The following is a 22,453-nucleotide window of genomic DNA, read 5'->3' on the forward strand; positions in this document are numbered from 1 at the left end:
TGACATGATGATAGTTTCCTGTTCAAGAAAATTTATGTTCACATACGCTTTCATTTTATATCATCAGCATTGTATTATCAGTACAAGCAACAGTAATTTTTGATGATTTAATATAGATTTACTTGAATCATCTCCTTTAATGTTGTGAGCTCTGCCTGTCTGCCAGCCATCTCTTTCCACAACTTTCTGGATTCCCTGCATGCTTTGTAGAGTATTCTCTGCTGTTCACATTCAATTTCTAAGAACTACATATCCCATGGTACCTTGCTGCTTGCAGCAGTGATTCCTGTACTGACTCCGCCTCCTGAAACTTCTCCTTCCATCACCTCTGTAGTTCAGAAGGCAGGCTCTGTGAAATGTGAGACACAGCAGGGCATACTCACAGGACATCATGAAATGTGAGACATCTCTATTCATGGTGCTAGTAAATCTTGGACAGGCATGACTGAAGGTGTACATTTTTGTCATGATTCCTGGGGTTGGGATGTTGAAATGGCATAATATGTTTTATTGTAAATGATGTAGAAGGCACCACTCCTGCTTAGAGGTGGATGTGCCGATTTGATGTAGATAGCCTTTTTCATACCCCTTGCTAACCAGATGTCTTTTCTGTCCAAAATGTCCTTGAAAGAATGCTCCTTCTATTAGGTTGTTAAGAGACTGCATGCTGAGTCCTGACCCAATGTACATGTTTTTGCAACCACTTTTACCCGTCAGTTGACCTGCATTTGGCTGCTGAGTCTTTTGAATTTACAAATTTAACAGCTAAACACGGGCAAAGTAACCAGATATATGCAGTCCAGTGTAGTGAGGATTACTGTATTTTTCGCTCCATAAGGAGCACTTTTTACATCTTAAAAAATGGGGGAAAGTGTCTCTGCGTCTTATGGAGCGAATACTGGCCAGGCTTCTGAGTGACAGGTGGATATATAAGAAACATCAGTCTGTGCGAGGTGGAGGTGGCACAGGTAAGGCTGCATTTCATGGCATTGATCAGTCTGCATTATTGGCACATTTCAGGCTGCATTTAATGGCATTGATCAGTCTGCATTATTGGCACATTTCAGGCTGCATTTAATGGCATTGATCAGTCTGCATTATTGGCACATTTCAGGCTACATTTTATTGGCACATTCCAGGCTGCATTTCATGGCATTGATCAGGCTGCATTATTGGCACATTTCAGGCTGCATTTTATTGGCACATTCCAGGCTGCATTTCATGGCATTGATCAGGCTGCATTATTGACACATTTCAGGCTGCATTTTATGGCACTGATCAGGCTGCATTTTATTGACACTGGTAAATATTTTAGTACACCATTTGGTTCAGAATATTTTATTAACCTAGATGCATCTTATGGAGCGAAAAATACTGTACATATCTATTTTGGTATGTTCCTGACACTCTTTAGAACTAAATAAGCTACTGGGATAAGTGGCACAATGTCTTCAACACTGACCAAAGACCATCCCCCCTAAAGCCTGAAGGACAGTAAACTGGCCCTTTAATTAAAACGTTTGGAGACCCCTGATCTGTACCATAGACATGTGGTCCATAAACAGGGCATTCCCACTTCTGACTAGACAGGCAATACAATGCACAAGAGAGAAGCTGGCCAACAATGGAAACACTTCAGTGGAGAAAGCGATTACTTCTTACAATGAAGGAAATAATTTACTGCAACAGAGATCTTCCAGATTTTTAGGAAAACTCTAAGTACTTAGCCAGTCTTTCCCCCTTCTCACTGAGTGGACCATGTATACACCACATTTGTCCTTCAATGAGACGCACACATGCAGCAGGGGATATTGGTTTGATTGAGGATGGGCTTATGTCAATCTGCACATCATTCTTACCAAGACGTGTTACGTCTATCGCCAGTTATAGTCAAGGAATACAGAAAACAGAGTTGCATTTTATGAGCGCACACCTTATTATAAATTTAATCTAGGAAAAATTGTTCAGTGACGGAGGAGATCTTGTAGAAGATGGTAACTGCAGATTAATTTAACATAACATATTGTTGTTTATGTAAGGTGTGTAACAAACATGAGGGTTATGGATGTAACATATTCACACCCACACTCTAGCATTCGCAGTTATCTTCCTGTCACCAGTATGCATACAGGAGCATACAGAACATTTTCCTTTAATTTAGGAAAACAGAGGCACGGCATACCTGGCACATTCAACTGAAGAGCATTAACCCTTTCTTAGAGGAGAGAAATGCAGCCACATGTAGTTGTCATTATTTGATATAACGGTTCTCAATACTAAGGGCACCAGGATTTCTTTAAGGGGCAGCAAATGGGAGCTGATGGCTATTTCTGGTTCTTTATGATGCGTACCCGAATATTTCTGTTGTTTTAAATGTTTTGTTTCCTATACTCCCCAGCTGTACAATCAAAACTTTCTTTTTTTTATTTTTTTATTCTGATTTGATTTACTTTTTAATATCAATTATACTTTTTAATGCTGTATGTACTTGAAATAAAAAAGGTATATAGTAATGTACTGCATAGTGTTACAATAGACTCACTAGACTCCACCATTTTATTTGCAATATCCCCTTACCCATACACAGAATAAAGAAAAGCAATCACATTGCAGGTCTTTATGGGTACGCATGTAATACCAATACATATACAGTATGTATAAAGAAATGTTTTTTTTAATTGTATCAGCCTAAACAGGTCTAATGCTGCATCTGTCCCCCGTCAGCCCTAAAGGGCAGTACACACGATATGATTTTCCAACAACAAATGTTGGATGTGAGCTTGTTGTCGGAAAGTCCGACTGTGTGTATGCTCTATAGAACATTTGTTGTCGGAATTTCTGGTTCTCAAATTTTCCGACAACAAGAATTGTTGTCGGAAATTCCGATCGTGTGTACAAAATTCCGATGCACAAAAGTCCACGCATGCTTGGAATCAAGCAGAAGAGCAGCACTGGCTATTGAACTTAATTTTTCTTGGCTCGTTGTACCTGTTGTACGTCACCATGTTCTTGACATTGGAATTTCCGACAACATTTGTGCGACCGTGTGTATGCAAGACAAGTTTGAGCCAACATCCTTCGGAAAAAAATCCACAGTTTTGTTTCGGAAAATCCTATTGTGTGTACATAGCATATGACTGAGAACCGAGCGATCATAGACTTAATTGTCACGATCTTGTCCAAGCCTGGACCAGCTCTGTAACGTCAGCCAACAGCGGACTTCAGCCTACTTTCTGCTGAAAATGGGTCATAGGAGTGCAGAATGAACTGCCCTCCTGTGATTCACAAGAGAAGTAGAGCCAAATGAGCTTTGGCTGTACTTCTCCTTTAAAATCCACCAGGCTGGTGGAGACTTCTCTCCATTGTATTCAACCAAACAGGTGGAACTTTCTCAACATATTTCATGAGCATGTAGCAAGGTGCTTGGTTGGAAATGGAAAGTGAGAGAAATACTGGCTACAGCTGCTCTCACTAGCTGCTGCCCTGCGGTGCTGAACTGGATAACAGCTATATCAGCAAGAGGAGGCAGCTGCTGAGCAGGAAGAATTTAATAGACTGAGTCAGGCAGCACTGCACTGTGGGAACTGTAGTCCAGAGTAGAGAGACTCTACTGTAATCAAGAGCTCTTCAACTGCATTTCCTTGAGGGGTATTGCCAGGAAGAGGGCAAAAAGCTAAATTTTCTTAGGCTGTACAGGACACAGCTTTCTCTTGCTGTGAGGGAGACCTGAGAGTGCACATCACTGTCCAGTGTGCACCATCACTGTTGCATATCAGCTGCCTGGGCATGATCTGGAGCACTGTGTTTGGCGGTTCCAGCAGACAGAGTCATCTGGGTACAGAGCAGAGAATGCACTTATCATTGTGTGTGACCAGAGGGTGAACTGCAATATCACTGGGTCTTGTGAGCTACTGCTATGGGGATTTACTATTTGCTGTTAGAGAGACTTAGCACTTTTGGAACTGACTTTACAGCCATCTAAAAGCCTTTTTGCCGCTTGTAGGCTTGGCTTGGGCTATTCTCATGTGCACCCATGCTATCCACTTAGAGTTAAAACTAAAGACTGTCCCTTTACAGCTGCTACTCAGAGATCTTCACCTATTGCATATGCTAAGAGGTACCTGTCAGGGGACATTGCACCATATCCTAGCCATTTCCCAAGAGTATATTCTAGACTACACATGCGCTGTATATTGCTGAATTTGTTTGCTCATGAGTTAATACCAATCTAGTGGTACAGAACGTTATTCTAAGCTACCTTGGCATAGTGATTATACTGTCTAGCAGACTGTGTCTGAACCTACCTTCTGTGTGCTCATTTATATGGAAATCACCATTTATTCTAACCCTTACCAATACATTGAGTTAATTTACCAGTAAACTGTCTTATGTTTATTTCCTGGTGCTAACTTACAGCCAATTTAAATGTATCTATACTTGTTTTTTTTATAAGTACTTGCACTAACATTCATTCAACTACCGTGTTTCCCCGAAAATAAGCCCGGGTCTTATAATAAATTTGGCAACAAAAGACACAGTAGGGCTTATTTTTGGGGTAGGTCTTACCATGTAATGTACTATCTTCTCTCCCTCTCTCCCTCCCTGCCTGTCAGGAATCCCCAGTGTGAACTGAGTTAAAATGTAAAAACCTATAATCCACTCTATTACAGTAGTATATAATGTACAATGTGTGTGTTTTTGTAAAATAATTGTTATAGTGCCGCTCTGCACTTCTGTGACACGCTGGAGCTCTCTTCTCCGCAATTATATTACAGAAACAGACACATTGCACATTATATACTACTGTAATAGAGTGGATTATAGGATTTTACAAGCATTTTAAACGAGGGCTTATTTTTGGGGTATGGCTTATATTGCAGCCCTCCTGGAAAATAACGCTAGGTCTTATTTTGGGGGTAGGTCTTATTTTCAGGGAAACACGGTGGGTCTGTCAGAGAGGCTGAGGTTATTCTTGGAGTTGAGGCACAGAACAGAGAACCCAACTTACCAAGTGGCTCTTGCTGGGATAGTGTTACAAACATAAGTCCACTTCCTCAGGAGAACATGAAAGAGGCGGTATATAAACCAGCCAATGTTAATTAAAAACAGAGGTATCCAAAACTAAGCAACTGCTGAAGGTCTAACCCAGGCACCGTGGGGGGAGGGGGATGGGGGAAAGAATTTGTATTTTTACACCACAGATATCCTACCATGAGGTCCTGCCAAGATCTGTAGGAGCCCAGTAACTTAAGTAGAGATCCCCTGTAAGATAACAACCATATTCCATTGTGTAAATTAATCTGAAAATCTCAATTTCATCCAAGGTATATGTTCAAGCTTTAGGACCCAAGCTATAGAGAGCAACTTAAAGGATCTGCAGCTATACAAGCTGGAAAACATATGGTATGTGGGAGGATTTTTTGGTTGCCCTCCCTTTTTACCTGGATGAAATTGACTCTAATATCACAGCACCAAATTTATGGAGGATCTACTTGTGCATATATTCTTACAGCAATCTTAGTGGGTTCTCATATTGAGATCCTTTCAGATATATACCTTCAACAAAACTGAGATATTGTTATAAGGGAATATAGTAGTTGCCTTACAGGTGATCTATAATAAGGTTGCTGGGCTCCTACAAATCCTGGCAGGACCTTGTGCTAGGACGCCTGTGGTGTAGAAATCTGTTTTCTTCCCCTCATATTCTTCCCATGATCCCTGAGTTAGACCTTCGGCAGTTGCTTAGCTTTGGATATTTCTGTTTTAAATTAATGTTGGCTGGTTTACATACCATCTTTTTCATATTCTCCTGAGGAAGCAGACTTTGGTTCATGGCATACATTGAGAAGGTTCCATGTGCTTTGTTGGAATACAGTGGAGAGAAGTCTCCACCCATCCAGTGGATTCTAATGGGTTACTAATAAAAATGTATGCACGGATGAAAGATGTCTATGTATACTCAGCACGAAAATAAATATTTATAATGGCATAGCATAGTCAGCTGCTTTGTTTAAATGTTTTAATAAATATGCTTGTTTAGGCTGACAGAGTAATAAAAGGTTTCCTTTATATATATAAATCTGGTATGTATTAGTATTGTATGTGTACCCAGAAAGTCCTGCAACTTAGTTTATTCTATACTGTATAGTATCCTTAGTCTTCTAAAACTGTATTATGAGTCATGAAATTAGATAGAATAGATCAGCAGTAGCATTCCTGGAAATAATTTTAAAGCCTGAAATTACAGAAACGAATAAAAAAGCCAGGTTATACTAACAACCTGCATTTTTTATAGTCTTACAGAGGATGTACAAGGTGTCTAAATAGGCACCACTTTTAGAGCTAGTGCACTCAATAATCAGCACTCTGTAATAGACCTGGGGTCAGACACACCAGATTTCTTTCAGTGAAAGAAGTCTATGTAAGGACATTTATGCTGAGGGTTATGGCTGTTATTCAATGATGCCAGCACAGAGCAGTAGAGTAGCATAGCAGGAAACACAATTTACAATGAGAAAAAAAAAAGTAATGAGTAGTGATCCACGCAAAAATCACTTTCAAATCAAAACATGCAGGGGAACAGGTCTGCAAAGCGATAAAAAAGATGTGACACTTGAATTGGGCTTTAAAATGTTGGCAACTATTCTTAACCCCAAGACCAAAGATAGGAGATCATATACACAAAAACACTACAGGCATACCCCACTTTTAAGTACACAATGGGGTTTATTTACTAAAGCTGAAAAGTGCAAAATCAGGCTAACTTCTGCATAGAAACCAATGAGCTTCCAGGTTTTATTAAAAATGCTTAACTGAACAAGCTGGGGTTAGAAGCTCATTGGTTTCTATGCAGATGTGAGCCTGGTTTTGCACTTTCTAGCTTTAGTAAATAAACACCATTGTGTACTTAAAAGTGGGGTATGCCTGTATATTGTCAAAAATATTGGGACATCTGCCTTTGCAGGCACATGAACTTTAATGGCATCCCAGTCTTGGTAACCCAATATTGAGTTGGTCCACCCTTTGCAGCTATAACAGCTTCAACTCGTCTGGGAAGGTTGTCCACAAGGTTTAGGAATGTGTCTATGGGAAAATTTGACCATTCTTCCAGAGGCCCATTTGTGAGGTCAGGCACTGATGTGTACAAGAAGACCTAGCTTGCTGTCTTCGCTCTAAATCATCCCAAAGGTGTTCTATTGGGTTGAGTTTAGGACTGCAGGCCAGTCAAGTTCCTCCATCCCAAACTCCCTCAGCCATGTCTTTATGGACCTTGCTTTGTGCACTGGTGTGCAGTCATGTTGAAACAGGAAGGGGTCATCCCCAAACTGTTTCCGCAAAGTTAGGAGCATGAAATTGTCCAAAATGTCTTGGTATGCTGATGCCTTAAGAGTCCCTTCACTGGAAGGAAGGGGCCAGGCCCAACCCCTGAAAAATAACCCCAAACCATAATCCCCCCCTGCACCAAAGGATTTGAACCAGTGCACAAAGCTAAGACTGGGGTGCCATTAAAGTTCGTATGCATGTAAAGGCAGGTGTCTCAATACTTTTGACAATATAGTGTACAAATGATGATTAGTGAATATACAGAAGTTTCCATAAAATGATAACGTTGCGAATGATTATTAGGGCTTTTGTTTGCTTTTGTTCTGTTCTTATTGTTCTGTTATTAGTGACAAAATGATCTGGTCAGAGGTACAGTACCTAGTAAATTAATTGACAAAAAGGGAAGTGTGGTTACTATGTATTAAAAAAACGTATTTCATAATTACATCATCATGTCTGTTATTTTTGTGTCATTAAAAATCGTAGCTACTTTAGCCTATTCCTAGCTGTCATTTGTATCCCACCAGTTTACCAATATTTCTTTTCATATTACTACCTGTGTAAGTCATTCTTGTCTTGTCAGTCATGCTTTCTGTCTACAGTAACTGTTTTCTTAAATCTTAAGATTAAAAAAGTAATATGCATGCCCTCATTTTTTCCCATTTTGACTTTTGCAATCTTCTGCTAACTGATTTAGTAAAATAATTCTGTGATTGGATGGTATTCTGAAGCCCCTGTTTTCTGTCCACAGGCCAGGTACAGTCAGGTCTCCACAGTGCAAGCCTCTCTTTGCTGACCCAAACCCTGAGCTGAGCTGAGACCACATGCCTAGGAGGTGAGAGTTATTTCAGTATTCACATCAGTTAGCACGAGATTGTTATGGCCAAGCATGCCTGCTCTTTGTCATGTAACCCCACAGCTCTTGACCGTCATCTCCATTTAGAACCACAACAGCCACCCCCCCATTCATTATAATATAAATTGCAATGCTTTTGCACTAGGGAATTGTTATAGGAGTTGGTTTCCAACTTTCCCTTCAATTTTGCTTCAATTTATCGTCATGTTTACATAAAGCCCAGGATTCATTTTAGCATTTTTGCGCTTATTCAATGAGGCAGAGCAATTATAATATGCAACATACAGTAATTCATAGCAACCAATCAAATCTGAGTTTACTCAAGAAAAAGAAACTGATGATTTTTGATAGGTAGCCGTTGGTTAATGTACATTGCTAATTATCATTGATTTTTACACTGCCTTACTGAACAACCCTCTATGTCACATACTGCAGATCTACAGAAAACTCACAATGCTTGCATATTATATAATTACAGTGGCACGTACATTGAGAACTGCAAATCCACGTTATAATAAGCAGTGAATAAAAAATAATTGCACTAATCTAATGTAGATCATACAAATTTCCCAGATCCCAAGTGTCATTTTGCATTTGTTCTCTCTTTTGGCCCCTAAAAGTATAACTGTAGCCAAAGGGGGCCATGCAACTGCTATGGAATATAGCAACACAATGGTCCCTGAACATTCTGCTTCAAAATGATTTATGCAGACAGTGACGGCATTTGGAAATAATGTTGTATAAAATTACCATATATTTACTATCTCTGTCAAATTGGTGTGAAAGTAATTAGTATGCGTCTCTGCTTATTACTGTTTTAGCGTGGCATAGGTGTCAGTACTTGGATTACCTATGTAATGGATTAGCCAAGGATTGGGGCTGATTTACTGAAGTTAAAGGATGTTTATTTAGCCCAGTACAGCTCTGTTCACATCATACTAAGTCGTGTGCAAGAAAATTATAAAATAAGTTTCTTTGTGTGTGATCGGATGATTCAAAGTAGCAATAAACTAAATGGAAATTCTAATACTTTAGAAAATTAAATCAATGAGTTTATAATTGGTTCATGCTTTGATAGAGTATCAATATACTTATACTTTGTATTTAACAGTGAGAATATTTGTGTGTAATGTAAATCCACTGTACAATAAGGGATGTGAATATTAGATGCCACGAAGTAGGTCAATGGCCAGACAAAAGCTGCCTGAGCAGTTTTACTCTATGGCACAGTAGTGGGTTGAGTCCCCTGTGTGACCCTAAAGTGTAACCAAGGGTAAAACTTTTTCTTTAGTTTCAAATAGAGTACAGAGGGATTAGAACATCTGTCAGTTTTTATTGCTGTCTGTTCCCCCATTAGAGAGATTCATCCTCTCTATATATCCTCTTTACCTTTATCATTGAAAGTGAAGGTAAAAGAAAATCCCAAATTTTGGGGTGTCCCCAGAAAAGTAATAGAGGGGAAATCTTTCAATAGGGACACTAGTTCTTATGGCTTGGGGGTCCCCAAAGTTTCCCTTAATTTTCAGGGATTTCCTCTCCCTTCCTATTTGTCTACGAGACAGGAAGAGAAGGTGAATCTCTTCAATGGGGACAGATGGCAAAAAAAAAACCAACAGGGGTATAACCCTCTCTTACTCAATCCAAAATGTTAAAAAAAATAAAAAAAAGTTTTGCCTACAGTTTTATTTTAACCCCATACTTACAGTAATATTGTACCTTGATCTACTCCCAGTTCCGCCTGCTGGTTTAATACCTACTTGCCCCTTTCCAGGAAGATATTGGCCACAAAGCCACAGAGCTGTTTGTCAAAATATTCAGTGCCATGCCCATGCGTTTATGGTACAATGATTTTTCAATTCTATAGAGAGCCTGTGCTCTGGCTCTGGTGTGTGCAGAATAGTGCATTAGGGTGTGCACCCCAAAGCTCATATACACATGCGTGTGTGTGTGTATATGAGCGTATGTGCATATATGTGTGTGTACATACACATGTATATATATATATATATATATATATATATATATATATATATATATATATGCACTATATTACCAAAAGTATTGGGACATCTGCCTTTACATGCACATGAACTTTAATGGCATCCCAGTCTTAGTCCATAGGGTTCAATATTGAATTGGCCCACCCTTTGCAGCTATCCATAAAGACATGGGTGAGTGAATGTGTTCTATCGAGTTGAGGACAGGCCAGTCAAGTTCCTCCACCCCAAACTCTCTCATCCATGTCTTTTTGGACCTTGCTTTGTGCACGGGTGTGCCGTCATGTTGGAACAGGAAGGGGCCATCCCCAAACTGTTCCCACAAAGTTGGGAGCATTAAATTGTCCAAAATGTCTGGTATGCTGATGCCTTAAGAGTTCCCTTCACTGGAACTAAGGGGCCAAGCCCAACCCCTGAAAAAAACCCCGCACCATAATCCACCCTCTACCAAGTTATTTGGACCAGTGCACAATGCAAGGTCCATAAAGGCATGGATGAGCGTGTTTGGGGTGAAAGAACTTGACTGGCCTACACAGAGTCCTGACCTCAGCCCGATAGAAGACCTTTGGAATGAATTTGTGAATTAGAGCGCAGACTGCGAGCCAGACCTTCTAGTCCAACATCAGTGCCTGACCTCACAAATGCGCTTCTGGAAAAATTGTCAAACATTCCCATAGACACACTCCTAAACGTTGTGGACAGCCTTCCTAGAAGAGTTGAAGCTGTTGTAGCTGCAAAGGGTGGGTCAACTCAATATTGAACCCTACGGACTAAGACCAGGATGCCATTAAAGTTCATGTGCGTGTAAAGGCAGGCGTCTCAGTACTTTTGGGAATATAGTGTGTATATATATATATATATATATATATATATATACACACACACAGACAGTCACACACTTATAAAAGTAAACAAACAGTTGTCAGTTCGGCAGTTTTAGTAGTGTTACATTTTTATTAATTTATTGCAATATTTTTTATTACAATTCTTTTAGGAGCTCAACTGGGGGCTTTGATGAAATATCAGGGGTCTAAGCAGACCCACCTGATGTATCACATTTGTGACAGAGAAGGGGACTGAGGACAGAGGTTCCCTATCTTTCTCTGCAGTGTCAGCTGCACTGGACAATGAATGAATAGAAAGTGCTTTGTACTGAGTGGCTTCCTGTTAAACTTGCATTGCAGTAACAACAGATAGGACAAGCGTTTTACCTTGCATTGCCTCACAGCAAAAGTTTGAATCAAGCCTAAAACACAAAAAAATATGCATGCTCTGTGTGTAATAATGCAAAGCATTTAAAAAAAAAATACAGGTGCTTTCTGTATCACGTTGAGAGCTTATTCAAAATGAAAGGGTGGCCTTAAAGAGTCACTGTCACTTTGCCCATTACTATTGGGCAATCCCCCAGTGCTGTGATGACTCCCTCTGTCACGTGACAATACTCAGGCCTAGTGGTTGGGCACGCTCCCACATGCAAATAAGCACCAGGTATTTTTCACACTGGTAGAGGAAGGTGTGACAATGGAGCACTAGGAAGGTGAGTATTAGTAGGTTGGGTGGGCCTCTTCACAGACACTGTCAACTTTGCACTGAATTGGCAAAGTGACAGTTTTCCTTTACTGTAGCACACCTCAAGGCACAAAAACATGAGCATGGGCCCCACTCAGCTAGACAATCTACAGCTATCACTGCTTTGACCCCAGTTAGCAGTTGTAAATAAAAAGAACCCTCCTCCCTTCATGTTACTTAATCCGTATACTCTTCTATCCAGAGACAGGAGTTTATTTTACCAAGCCATCTCAGCGCAGACCTACTTGTCCAATCTGTTTAGCATTTCCCCTATTAAATCAACCCAAATCATTAAAGGATCATTGTGTTTGTGCCTGAGGTTGCCTGCAGCTTACGTTTCAGATTAGATGTGGGGAGATGAGCTGCACGAGGGCGCAGATTTCCTAACAAAACATGATTTTTCATCTTGTTCTGCAGCCTGTGTACAAGATAGTCCCGCTTCTTTCATTAGATGTTAATAGGCTACGCTCTGTTTTCTTTAACGCAGGGCTGTATGCTGCATAGTTCAAAACCAGCGGAGATTACAGTCATAATACATATAGGCTGATTGATTTAAATGAATGGCTTATGCATTGAATATACCTTTTACATTTTACTATTACTAAAGCAATGCTCAATATCTCAGCAGCAAATGGAAAACTGAAGCACAAACAAAGCAATGGTAGTAAACATACCAACAACATTTTCTGTGTGTGTTTTTTTATTCCATGGTATATTCAAGAGAAGCTTTTTTTATATATTTAGTAGACCAGTATCCCCAAACTGGTTACTTGATACAGTCGCTTAGTAGTTAGTTTGGTAGTTAGCACTCCTGCTTTGCAGCACCAGGGTTATTGGTTCAAATCCCAAACATTATACTACCTGCGTGGCATTTCCATGTTCTCCCTGTGCATGTGTGGGTTTACTCTCACACTCCAGATATATGGTGATATGTTAATTGGCGCCTCTCTCTAGCATGTATGCATGTGAGATAGGCACCCTAGATTGTAAGCTCCTTACGGGCAAGGAGGGACTGAGGGGAATGTACAATATGTGCTGCATAAAATTGTCGGCCTAATATAAATACCTATAAGAAATAAAAACATTTAGAAACATTTAGCAGCCGCAGGGCTGCATGTTCTAACATGAGCTGGCTAATGCAGGGGTCCCCAAACCTGGGCCACACTGCACAAGGTAAGTGGTGACCGCGGTCCGGGCAGGGCTAACACAGACCTCGGTCGCTGATCACCTTCCACTATGAGGCCATGCCTGTGTCTCCTTTCCCTGCTCTGCTGATAGGATGACATCATTGGAGGGGCGGGAGGAGCTGGAGATTTGCATAGAGAGGGAGTCTTTTCATATTAACAAGCAGGTAATCACCCGCTTGTTAATATGATCCTGATCTGCAGCTCCTCCCGCCCCCTGCCCTGCTGATAGGATGACATTGTTGGCGGGGAGATCCTGGAGAGGACACACAGGCTGAATCCTGCCTCTGTCCTGATGAAGGTAGGACTGTGAAGGGGAAGCAGAGAGTAAAAGGGGGCACTCTGATTAGAGAGAAATAGGGGGGCACGACTGCAAGGGGCACTGTAATGTAAAGGGGCCCTATGGTATTAAGAGAACTGCATAGTACAGTGGCACTGTAATTATTACAGTGTCCCTTTACAGTGCAGTCCCCTTTATATCACAGTGCCCCTTTACATTACAGTGTGGAGGACCAACTTGACCCTGCAAACGTTAGCCCATGAACCCCCCTGTCCCTGGAAAAAAGCTGGTAGGTGTTGTTATTATGACATTTGTTTTTTTTTTTTAAATGGGCTGCTCAGTCTAAATTGCCCAGGCCTACGATTTGTCCCAGTCCAGCTTGGCTGAGAGACATAGGCAGGCTGATGCAAAAGCTGTTTTCTGAGTCATTGACCCAAAAGAGGTATGAAGCTCAGGGCTGCTGACTTTCTTACTAGGTCGTTTTACTAGCTGCATGCTAAAGCAATGCAGTATTGAAGCCACAGAAAACCATGCAACTAACCTTTTCAGAAGGAGAGTTCAACGATGGTAGCCTCCTCATTTTTCTCACTGTAATTTTTTATAAAGGGAAACTGTCACCTACCAATTCAGAGAAGAATGTCTGCTGATACACCCTTCCTCACTCCACAGCTCCTTCACTTTCTCCCTGCTGCAGAAGTCCACCCCAGGTAAACTCCAGGGTTGGATTGTATTGAAGGTTACGTGGGTGGATGACATCCCTGCAATGCAAGGGAGTGTAACTATGCTATAGCAGGTCCTGTGTAGGGTTGCCACCTGTCCAGGATTCACCCAGACAGTTCGGGTTTGGAATCATGCAACCGGGTTTCAGCCTGAAACCCGGACACATTGTTCAGACAGGACTATGGCTTCCCAGCAGGGTTGCTGGCTGCAGTTGTCTAAGCTGAGAGTGTCTGTTACACTCTTTTTCACACTGCCCAAAGCCAGCACTAACAAAACTAACAATTCCCACACCCACCACACTGACGGGAGAGGAGAGAGGACTCGATCTGCACCTCTTTCTCCCACACCTACCCCTCTATCTCTGCCCACACTCCAATGCCCCAGAACTGTGCCTCAGAAAAGGACAGTGGGGGACAGAAATTGGAAGTCTAGCAGCCTCAGATACATCTGAATGAGAGGTGCTGACTGCCAAGGGGTGAGTGAGCTCACCATCCATCCCTGTCTGTGACTGGAGTCTCCCCCCTTCTCTCTCCTGCCTATGAGTGAGTACACAAAGGTAAATCAGGGTTCTCAGAGCACCCCTTACATCATAGTTCCCCTATACACCAGAGGCCACAGTGTTCCCACTTACTGCAGAGTCCTCTCCGTACATCAGAGTTCTCAGTGTTCCCCCTTATATCAGGGTTTTCAGAGCATTCCTTAGAGTCCCCAGAGTTCTCCCTTACATCAGAGTCTGCAGAGTCCTCCTTACAGTGAACGGGAACTCTGCAAGTTCAGATGTAAAAGGGGAACTCTGTGGACTCTGATGTAAAGGGGGACTCTTGTTATTAATGCCACATGATTAGAAATGTTATTTAATGGCAAAATATATGTATAGTTTAAACTAATAAAAAAAAAAATTGCTGTGCGAGGTTAAAGTGTTCAGGTTTGATTCAAAGAAAAGGTGGCAACCCTAGTCCTGTGACTCCTGTTGAATTCAGCAAAACCCCCAGCAGTGTCTGGCCCCCAGCAGTGCCAGGCAAATGTCTGCTTGCTCACCTACATACCCCCCCCAGCAGGAAAGGGGGGGGTATGTAGGTGAGCAAGCAGACATTTGCCTGTTTGTAGCATATTGTCCAAGCAAACTATTTAATCTTCACTAAAAGCTGGGGAACAGATTTAAGCAGCAGTTTATAAAATCTTCTTTCAAGATGGATTAACTAGGTAACACAAAGATTTTTCCAACACATTGGGCTACCAATGTTGGAGGTGCCCATTTTCACTCAAACAACAGCCCGATCCTTGACTGGCAGCCTGCCCTGTGATTGGATAGGACATCCTATATAGGGTCTGTCTTAGTAAAAATGTATTGCAACCTGCAGGAAACAAATTCAAACACAACATATGCTTTCAGATTTATTTACATAATTACTGTATTTGCTGTACCTAACAGGTTGGAAAAAAATAACATTAAATATGCCATGTGTGAAAGCTTGGGTATATTTCCAGCTGATACACTTGTGTTATCTTTTTAACGTGAACTTTACTGCAGTTATACATTGAAATTCTGTTACAATGAATTGGACACTAAGCTCGGCAGGGACCCTGAATCAAACTGGGGCACGCCAGCATGACCCAGTTCATATTGTTCAGGATGCTAAGAAATGTTTAGACTCATGCAAGTTGGCGTGTAAATTGCCATCATCCCTGTATCAGTCTTCAGGGACTCATACCACTCCTGAAAATACAGAGTAGAATACAAATACGTTCTAGAATCCAAATAAATTAACATAATTTTCATGCTTCATATGATATTTACTTATTTGGATTCTAAAACGTATTTGTATTCTACTCTGTATTCTACCCTGAAGAAGAATATAATTCATACATATGTCGAAACGCGTTGGTTTTCCCACTACTTATCATCATTTGTAATTTGTATGGATGGTATATATATATATATATATATATATATATATATATATATATATGTGTGTAGTAGGGCGATACCACTTGCGATACAATTTGTATTTTTATGATATATGTACATCTGTTTGGGTTTCCCTTTTTGGGAACCTTTTAATTATGTTTAAAATTTTGTACCAATAAATTTCTATTTTTTGAATATTCTTATTTTTTCAAAATTGCCTTAAAAATCCCATTTAGAGCTATTCACAATTGTAAGGTTCAGGATGCTTTACTCCCTTGCACTGTTTTACCTTTAGGGCCCATTCACGTTGTACTGTTGCAACACAAGCACTCCAACATACTAAAATGTGTGCGCACATAATTAAAATGTTTAAAAATATGTGATGTTCACATCTCTGTGCTGTTTCGAGGCTTGATTTGGAAAATATGATCTGTTTCTTTCTGATCCATAGTGTTGTGAGGTGTTTGGAATAGTATGAAAGCATGCCATAACACATTACACTGTGAACATTGCAAATAAAAGGCAGCTGAATCGCCAACACATAGGTGTAAATGGACCTTCATTTTTAGACAAAAGTTAAACAGACTTTTTGCAAAAGTTTGCAAAGAGAGAGGAGCAGCATACTTCTGCTGTAATGGTGCAGCTGTATATCTGCAGGCATGATTGAGGGCAGGGGAAGCTTCTGAGAGCTCTTAAAAGTGTTTGGGCTCTGGCCAATTGCCTCATTTCCTCCCCCCTCCAAATGTAGGCCCTGATGCAGATGAGACAAATCTGGATGCACATGATAAACAAAGTCAAAATTTTGGATTTCACTCATTCACTTGGAGCAAATTGTTTTGCTCATTACAACCCTGGACCTTCTAGTTCTTCTCTGCTCTTTTAAACATTTAAACACTTCCTGATAATGTTGTAAGCTGCTATTCCTACATTTTCTAATGACCAATAAAACCGTTCATCGCAGCGATGGACTAATGGGACAGCACTGTAAGTAAGATGAGGCTGGGGTGCATCAGATTTGCACACGAGTGGTGATAAGGTCGGAGGGTGGGGGTTCTCAGGTTGCTGGAATAGGGATTTGAAGGCATGTATAGATACCTGTAGGTGCTTGAAATCTAATGCTGGGGTTAAACAAGTTTTAAAAGGTGACCGATGTACTTTAAAACTGAATTCCAGGTATAGATATTTTTGAATAGTTGTATTGGTTCATATTCCAAACCTGGCAATCCTGCTGGAAGCTGAAAATCACGGTAGTAGGCACTGCTATTACACGGGGGGAGGGTTAATTTACCAAAGGCAAATCCACATTGCAAGTGCAGTCGCTGTAGATCTGTAGATCTGAGGGGGACATGCAAGGGAAATAAAAAACAGGATTTTTGCTTCTACATGATTGGATGATAAAATCAGAAAAGCTTCCCCTCATTTCAGATATTCCCCCTCAGATCTACAGAGACTGCACATCCAAGTGCAAAGTGGGTTTGCCTTTAGTAAATTAATCCCTAATTTCTGCTAGTTTCCAGGCCCAAGCCGAGCCACTGACCTGGTGCTTGTTGCATACAGGAGGTTGCTCACTAGGTACAGGTGCCATTCAGAGAATACTTTGCATTTTCCCAAGGAATGCAAAGCATTCTCTCATTGGACAAGGCAGTGAAGTGGGGGAGGTGGGGCTGTGAATACACAATCTCCACCTTATCCAGTTTGAGAATGCTTTGATTTCCAGCTACAAAAGAGGATCTGCCAGGTATGCAACATACATACTTACATTGATCCAAGCTAGACCAATGTAACTATGCAAAAATACCTATACTTGGATTTCAGCTTTAAATCTGTTCTCTGCCAATTCTGTTATGTTACTATCTCTTATGAAAATCCAACAAAAAGGTTTCACTGGAGGTGCCTACACATTTGCACATGTCTGTTGTTAATGTTCTAGACCGGTGTTCTCCAAACTGCGGCCCTTTGCTTGCCTTTATCTGGCCATCGGAGCACTATTCTTTACACTGACACCAACAAGGGGGCACTATTCCTCCAACTGACACCAACAAGGGGGTACCATTCTCTCTACTGACACCAACAGTGGGGAACAACTCCTCTCACTGACACCAACAATAGGACACTATTCCTCCCACTGACACCAACAATGGGGCATAATTCCTCCCACTGATATAAACAATTAGGCACTATTCCTCCCACTAATACCAATGATACCAATGATGGGCCATCATTCCTCCTTCTACTGACTATAGGCACATACTATACGTATAGGCTAGACTTGTGCACGACGGAAAATTTTGTTTAATTTTTTTTTCATTAAAATACATACTTTTGTTCTATATATATATATATATATATATATATATATATATATACATATATATATATACATATACATATATATATATAAAATCGTTGTTACGCTATTTCATTTTCAGATAATTCGTTATTTCTGTAGATTATAGATATTCGTTATAACAAATCAATTTGTTTTATTGTTTAATTGTTTTGTTTTCAGATAATTCGTTATTTTTGTATGTATATATATTCGTGATAACGATTCATAGTTCAGAAAGTCGTTTGTTTATTGAATCCATTAACACACATAATGACAATGGGGTTGATTTACTAAAGGCAAGTCCACTGTCCACTACAAGTGCACTTGGAAGTGTAGTCGCTGTAGATCTGAGGGGAAGATCTGAACTGAGGGGAAGCTCTGCTGATTTCTATTATCCAATCATGTGCAAGCAAAAATGCTGTTTTTTATTTCCCTTGCATGTCTCCCTCTGATCTACAGCGACTGCACTTCCAAGTGTACTTCTAGTGTGGATTTGCCTTTAGTAAATAAACCCCAGTTTCTCTTCTCCTTTGCTCAAATACAATACAACACCCTTCTCACTCATTCTCAGGAATGCACTTTGCCAGTAATCCAACCTCCAGCACAAAATGAATCAGCTGATTGGACTTAAAGTCAACCTTTTGCTTCATTAGACCTTTAAGGAGTTAACGAATCATGCCGAATTCATACTTTATTTTCGTTATAATCTCTTTCGTATTAGTTGAAATTCTTTATTTTTTTCTTCGGACATTCGAATGCATCCGAATGTTCAAAAGATGCAAAATTCGGCTGAATTTTGATTTGTTTTGAAACAAATTGCACATGTCTAGTGTAGGCATGTCATTTTTTTTACTCCCACTGACGTTGGGGCATTTTCTACTTCCACTGGCCACTCCAGCCCCCCCTAAAGTCTGAAGGGGGTAAACCAACCCTTTGTTTAGAAAGTTCGAAGACCCCTGTTATAGACAGATATACACAAATATGCGAGTTTGTGATATTTTAGCTAATTGCGTTAGAGGTCATTAGGTTCAATGGCTATGAGATAAAGATATCGTTTTGGATGAAACATTGTCATTTTCTATGATGATCGTACTACAAATTGCCTCCAGAGTAGAAATGTCCCTTCTATCTCTCTAATGACCTCTCTCATGCAGGCCTTAAAAAACACTACTTGTAACAAAATCAGTAAAAAGGCAATTATGGGCCAGCTGGGACTCAGAGATGTGAGTGGGCGGCAGATACCAAGTTATTCTGTGAATATAAGGAATTACAGGCTGCTCCGAGTCTAAATCAAAACGCCGTGTACTGATTTTTGTTATAGGAATATAGCCTGGCTCTCATAAATATCTTCAGAGTGCTGGGATTATAGCTGAGCCGCAGTCAGACTCCCGTTGACGCTTTTAATAAAATAGCTGTCTGCTGCTTTCGCTGATACATGGCCTGAGCTACTTTACAGTTTCAGCAGCGGTTCGGTACTTTGAATGAGCCCCGGTGATTGGAAGACATACCACATCTTTGTTCAAGTGCTGAACATTTCATATGTGTATATGTTTACTGAGTGATGGGTTGACTGCTTATGTTGTAGGCTATGTGGTCTTAGGCCCATATTAATTAAAGTGACTGTGAAGACGAAGAATGAATATACTCTCAGGAGGTTGGTGGGGTTTAACATTATTTCCATAGATTTCCATAGATGCATGTTTTACCATTCAGATCTGGTTTTACACTGTTTACACAGAATTCTACGCCTGTCAATCACTTTGCACACATCCTCTTATGTCATACGGGTTTTCAATTTGACAAGAACATTTAAATCAAACCAATTTCATAAATCACAAATTATCCTTTATTTAGAGAAATATATAATAATAATAATACATTTTATATATAGTGCGCTTTTCATCAAATGATCTCAAAGTGCTACAGGTTAAAACAAAAAAGAAAATTAGACAATGTATACAATGAAACAAACATCTAAAATGGACAAAAGGCTTTGCTAAAAAGAAATGTCTTAAGACCTTTTTTAAAACAGTCAGTAGATCGAGGAGCCCTCAAGGTGTCAGGTAGTGCATTCCACAGGCGCGGGGCAGCTGCACAAAAGGCCCTATCTCCCATTGTCCTTAGTCTAGTTCTGGGTATATGAAGAAGGTTTGAGTGAGTGGAGCGGAGAGGACATGATGTGTTTAATGGTTTGAGAAGTTCTTTAAGGTATATAGGGGCATATTCATGGATACATTGGTGTGTGAGGAGAGAAACCTTGTACTCAATCCTGGCAAGGACAGGAAGCCAGTGGAGTGAGTGGAAAATGGGGGTAATGTGCTCATGTTTCCACACTCTCATCAGGATCATTGCTGCAGAGTTTTGGATGTACTGAAGCCTCTGCAGACTCTTACTAGGAATCCCAATGAGAAGTGCATTACAGTAGTCCAGTCTGGAGGAGACAAAAGCATGAACTAGCTTTTCGGCATCTCAGAAGGAGAGAATGGAACGGAGTGTAGAGATGTTACGGAGGTGATAGAAAGAAGTCTTGCATAGGTGATTTATATGGGCCTCAAAAGTGAGTTTGGAGTCCATTTTTACACCAAGATTTGTGACTATTGATGAAATAGGAATATTAGAACCGGAAAAGGTGATGCTGGTAATGGATGATGATTTGGTCTGGTGAGGAGTGCCAATCAGGATAACTTCAGTTTTAGAACTGTTTAGTTGAAGAAAATTTATGCTCCATCCATACCTTTATCTCCTCCAGACAGGTTGTGAGTACTGATAGGGATGACTGTGAAGATGGAGTTTCAGCCGTTGCATTTACAAATAGTTGTGTGTCATCAGCATAGCAGTGGAACAAAATTTTGTGGCGGCTGATAATTTGGCCAAGGGGGGGCAAGATAGGGGATAAAAAGGATGGGGCCAAGAACTGACCCCTGGGGGACAACGCAAGTAACTGTATGTGGATTTGATTTGAAATGGCCCAGAGAGATGTATTCTGTCTGGTTTGTGAGGTATGATTTGAACCAACTGAGAGCTGTGTCAGTTAATCCAGTGGTAAGATGGAGTCGGTTTAAAAGAATACCAGGGTCAACAGTATTGAATGCAGCAGAAAAGTCCAGGAGGATGAGAAGGGAGAGCCAGCATCAGATGATATAAGGAGGTTGTTTGTAACTCTGACGAGGGCAGTCTCTGTACCGTGAGTAAAGCAGAAACCTGACTGAAATTTTTCAAAAAGGTTATTATGTTTAAGATGGTCCTGAAGGTAAGTAGCAACGGCTTCCTCAAGTACTTTTGATATGAAAGGGAGATTGGAGATAGGCCTATAATTGGATAGGACTTCCGGATCAAGAGTGGGTTTTTTAAGCAATGGTCTAATAATGGCATTTTTTAAAACAGGGGGAACATGACCAGTTTGAAGGGAATGATTTATAACAGCAGTGATTAGGGGACTCGGGATAGTGATATTAGTTTTTACCAGAGAGGTTGGAAGAGGGTCCAGGGAACAAGTGGAGGGTTTCATCTTCCTGAACTGTATGAACTGTCACTGCTGGCCATTTTTTTAAATAATGCTATTTTCCAGGTTGTCATGCTTATCCAACAGCTCTAGGGCTAGTTTACTAGGATTAGCCCTCTGAGGAATCATTACTTTGTCACCGCCTGTTTTAAGCTTTACAAACCCCACCACAGTGCCAAAACCGCATGTGTAGTCAGGTGCTTACCGCATGTCACTACTTGGTTATATTTGTACCCATGGTACCTATTTTGGTATTGTGTTACTTTAAATTTTCTGACTGATTGATGTAGGGGTTGGGTTGTGTGTGTGACACATTTCCCTTGCAGGAAAGCTGACCTTGTGGGAGAGTCTGGTATAGGAAGCAGACCTGTAAGTACTTGTGCAGTTGTGTAGTGCTCAGGGCCAGATCTAACCTGTCTGATCTGGGGGGAAGGGGGGTGCAGTAAAGAAATCCAGGATATTCTTTGGCTGAGAACCTTGGCCATTTTAACCCTTCTCGTCTCTGTTCTGCTACTGACCACCGATGACAAAATCTCGCAAACAATTGGTAGAAAGGCGCACACTAGTGATCTTATTTTGGATATGCCTGTGGGCACTAATATGCCAACAGACATAAAATAGGCTTGAGCTATAAAGGGGAATGAAGGAACTAGTCCCCAGATTAATAGTCCATATGTGAGATATAGCAAAATAAAGAGTCCTATGGCAGTATAAAGCCCATCCACAAATGGCAGCCCCCAAACAGGGATCTGAAGCAAATTTCAGCTGATGTTATAAGAAATAG

General features: G+C 40.6%; 1 protein-coding gene across 2 annotated transcripts in view; it reads left to right on the plus strand.

The window, feature by feature from the left end:
- LRRTM4 (leucine rich repeat transmembrane neuronal 4) overlaps positions 1-22,453 on the plus strand; it is a 1,026,134-nt gene that overhangs the window by 887,625 nt on the left and 116,056 nt on the right. Inside the window, exon 3 of one of the 2 annotated variants that reach the window (XM_073622048.1) lies at positions 8,075-8,158. The exons of the other annotated variant lie outside the window; for it this stretch is intronic. Coding sequence (XP_073478149.1) covers positions 8,075-8,119 — 45 coding nt within the window. The 3' untranslated portion in view covers positions 8,120-8,158. The remainder of the gene's footprint in view (positions 1-8,074; positions 8,159-22,453) is intronic. 2 annotated transcript variants of the gene reach the window in all.

This window comes from Aquarana catesbeiana, linkage group LG03 (genome assembly GCF_042186555.1).
Source record: "Aquarana catesbeiana isolate 2022-GZ linkage group LG03, ASM4218655v1, whole genome shotgun sequence".
Taxonomy (NCBI): domain Eukaryota; kingdom Metazoa; phylum Chordata; class Amphibia; order Anura; family Ranidae; genus Aquarana; species Aquarana catesbeiana.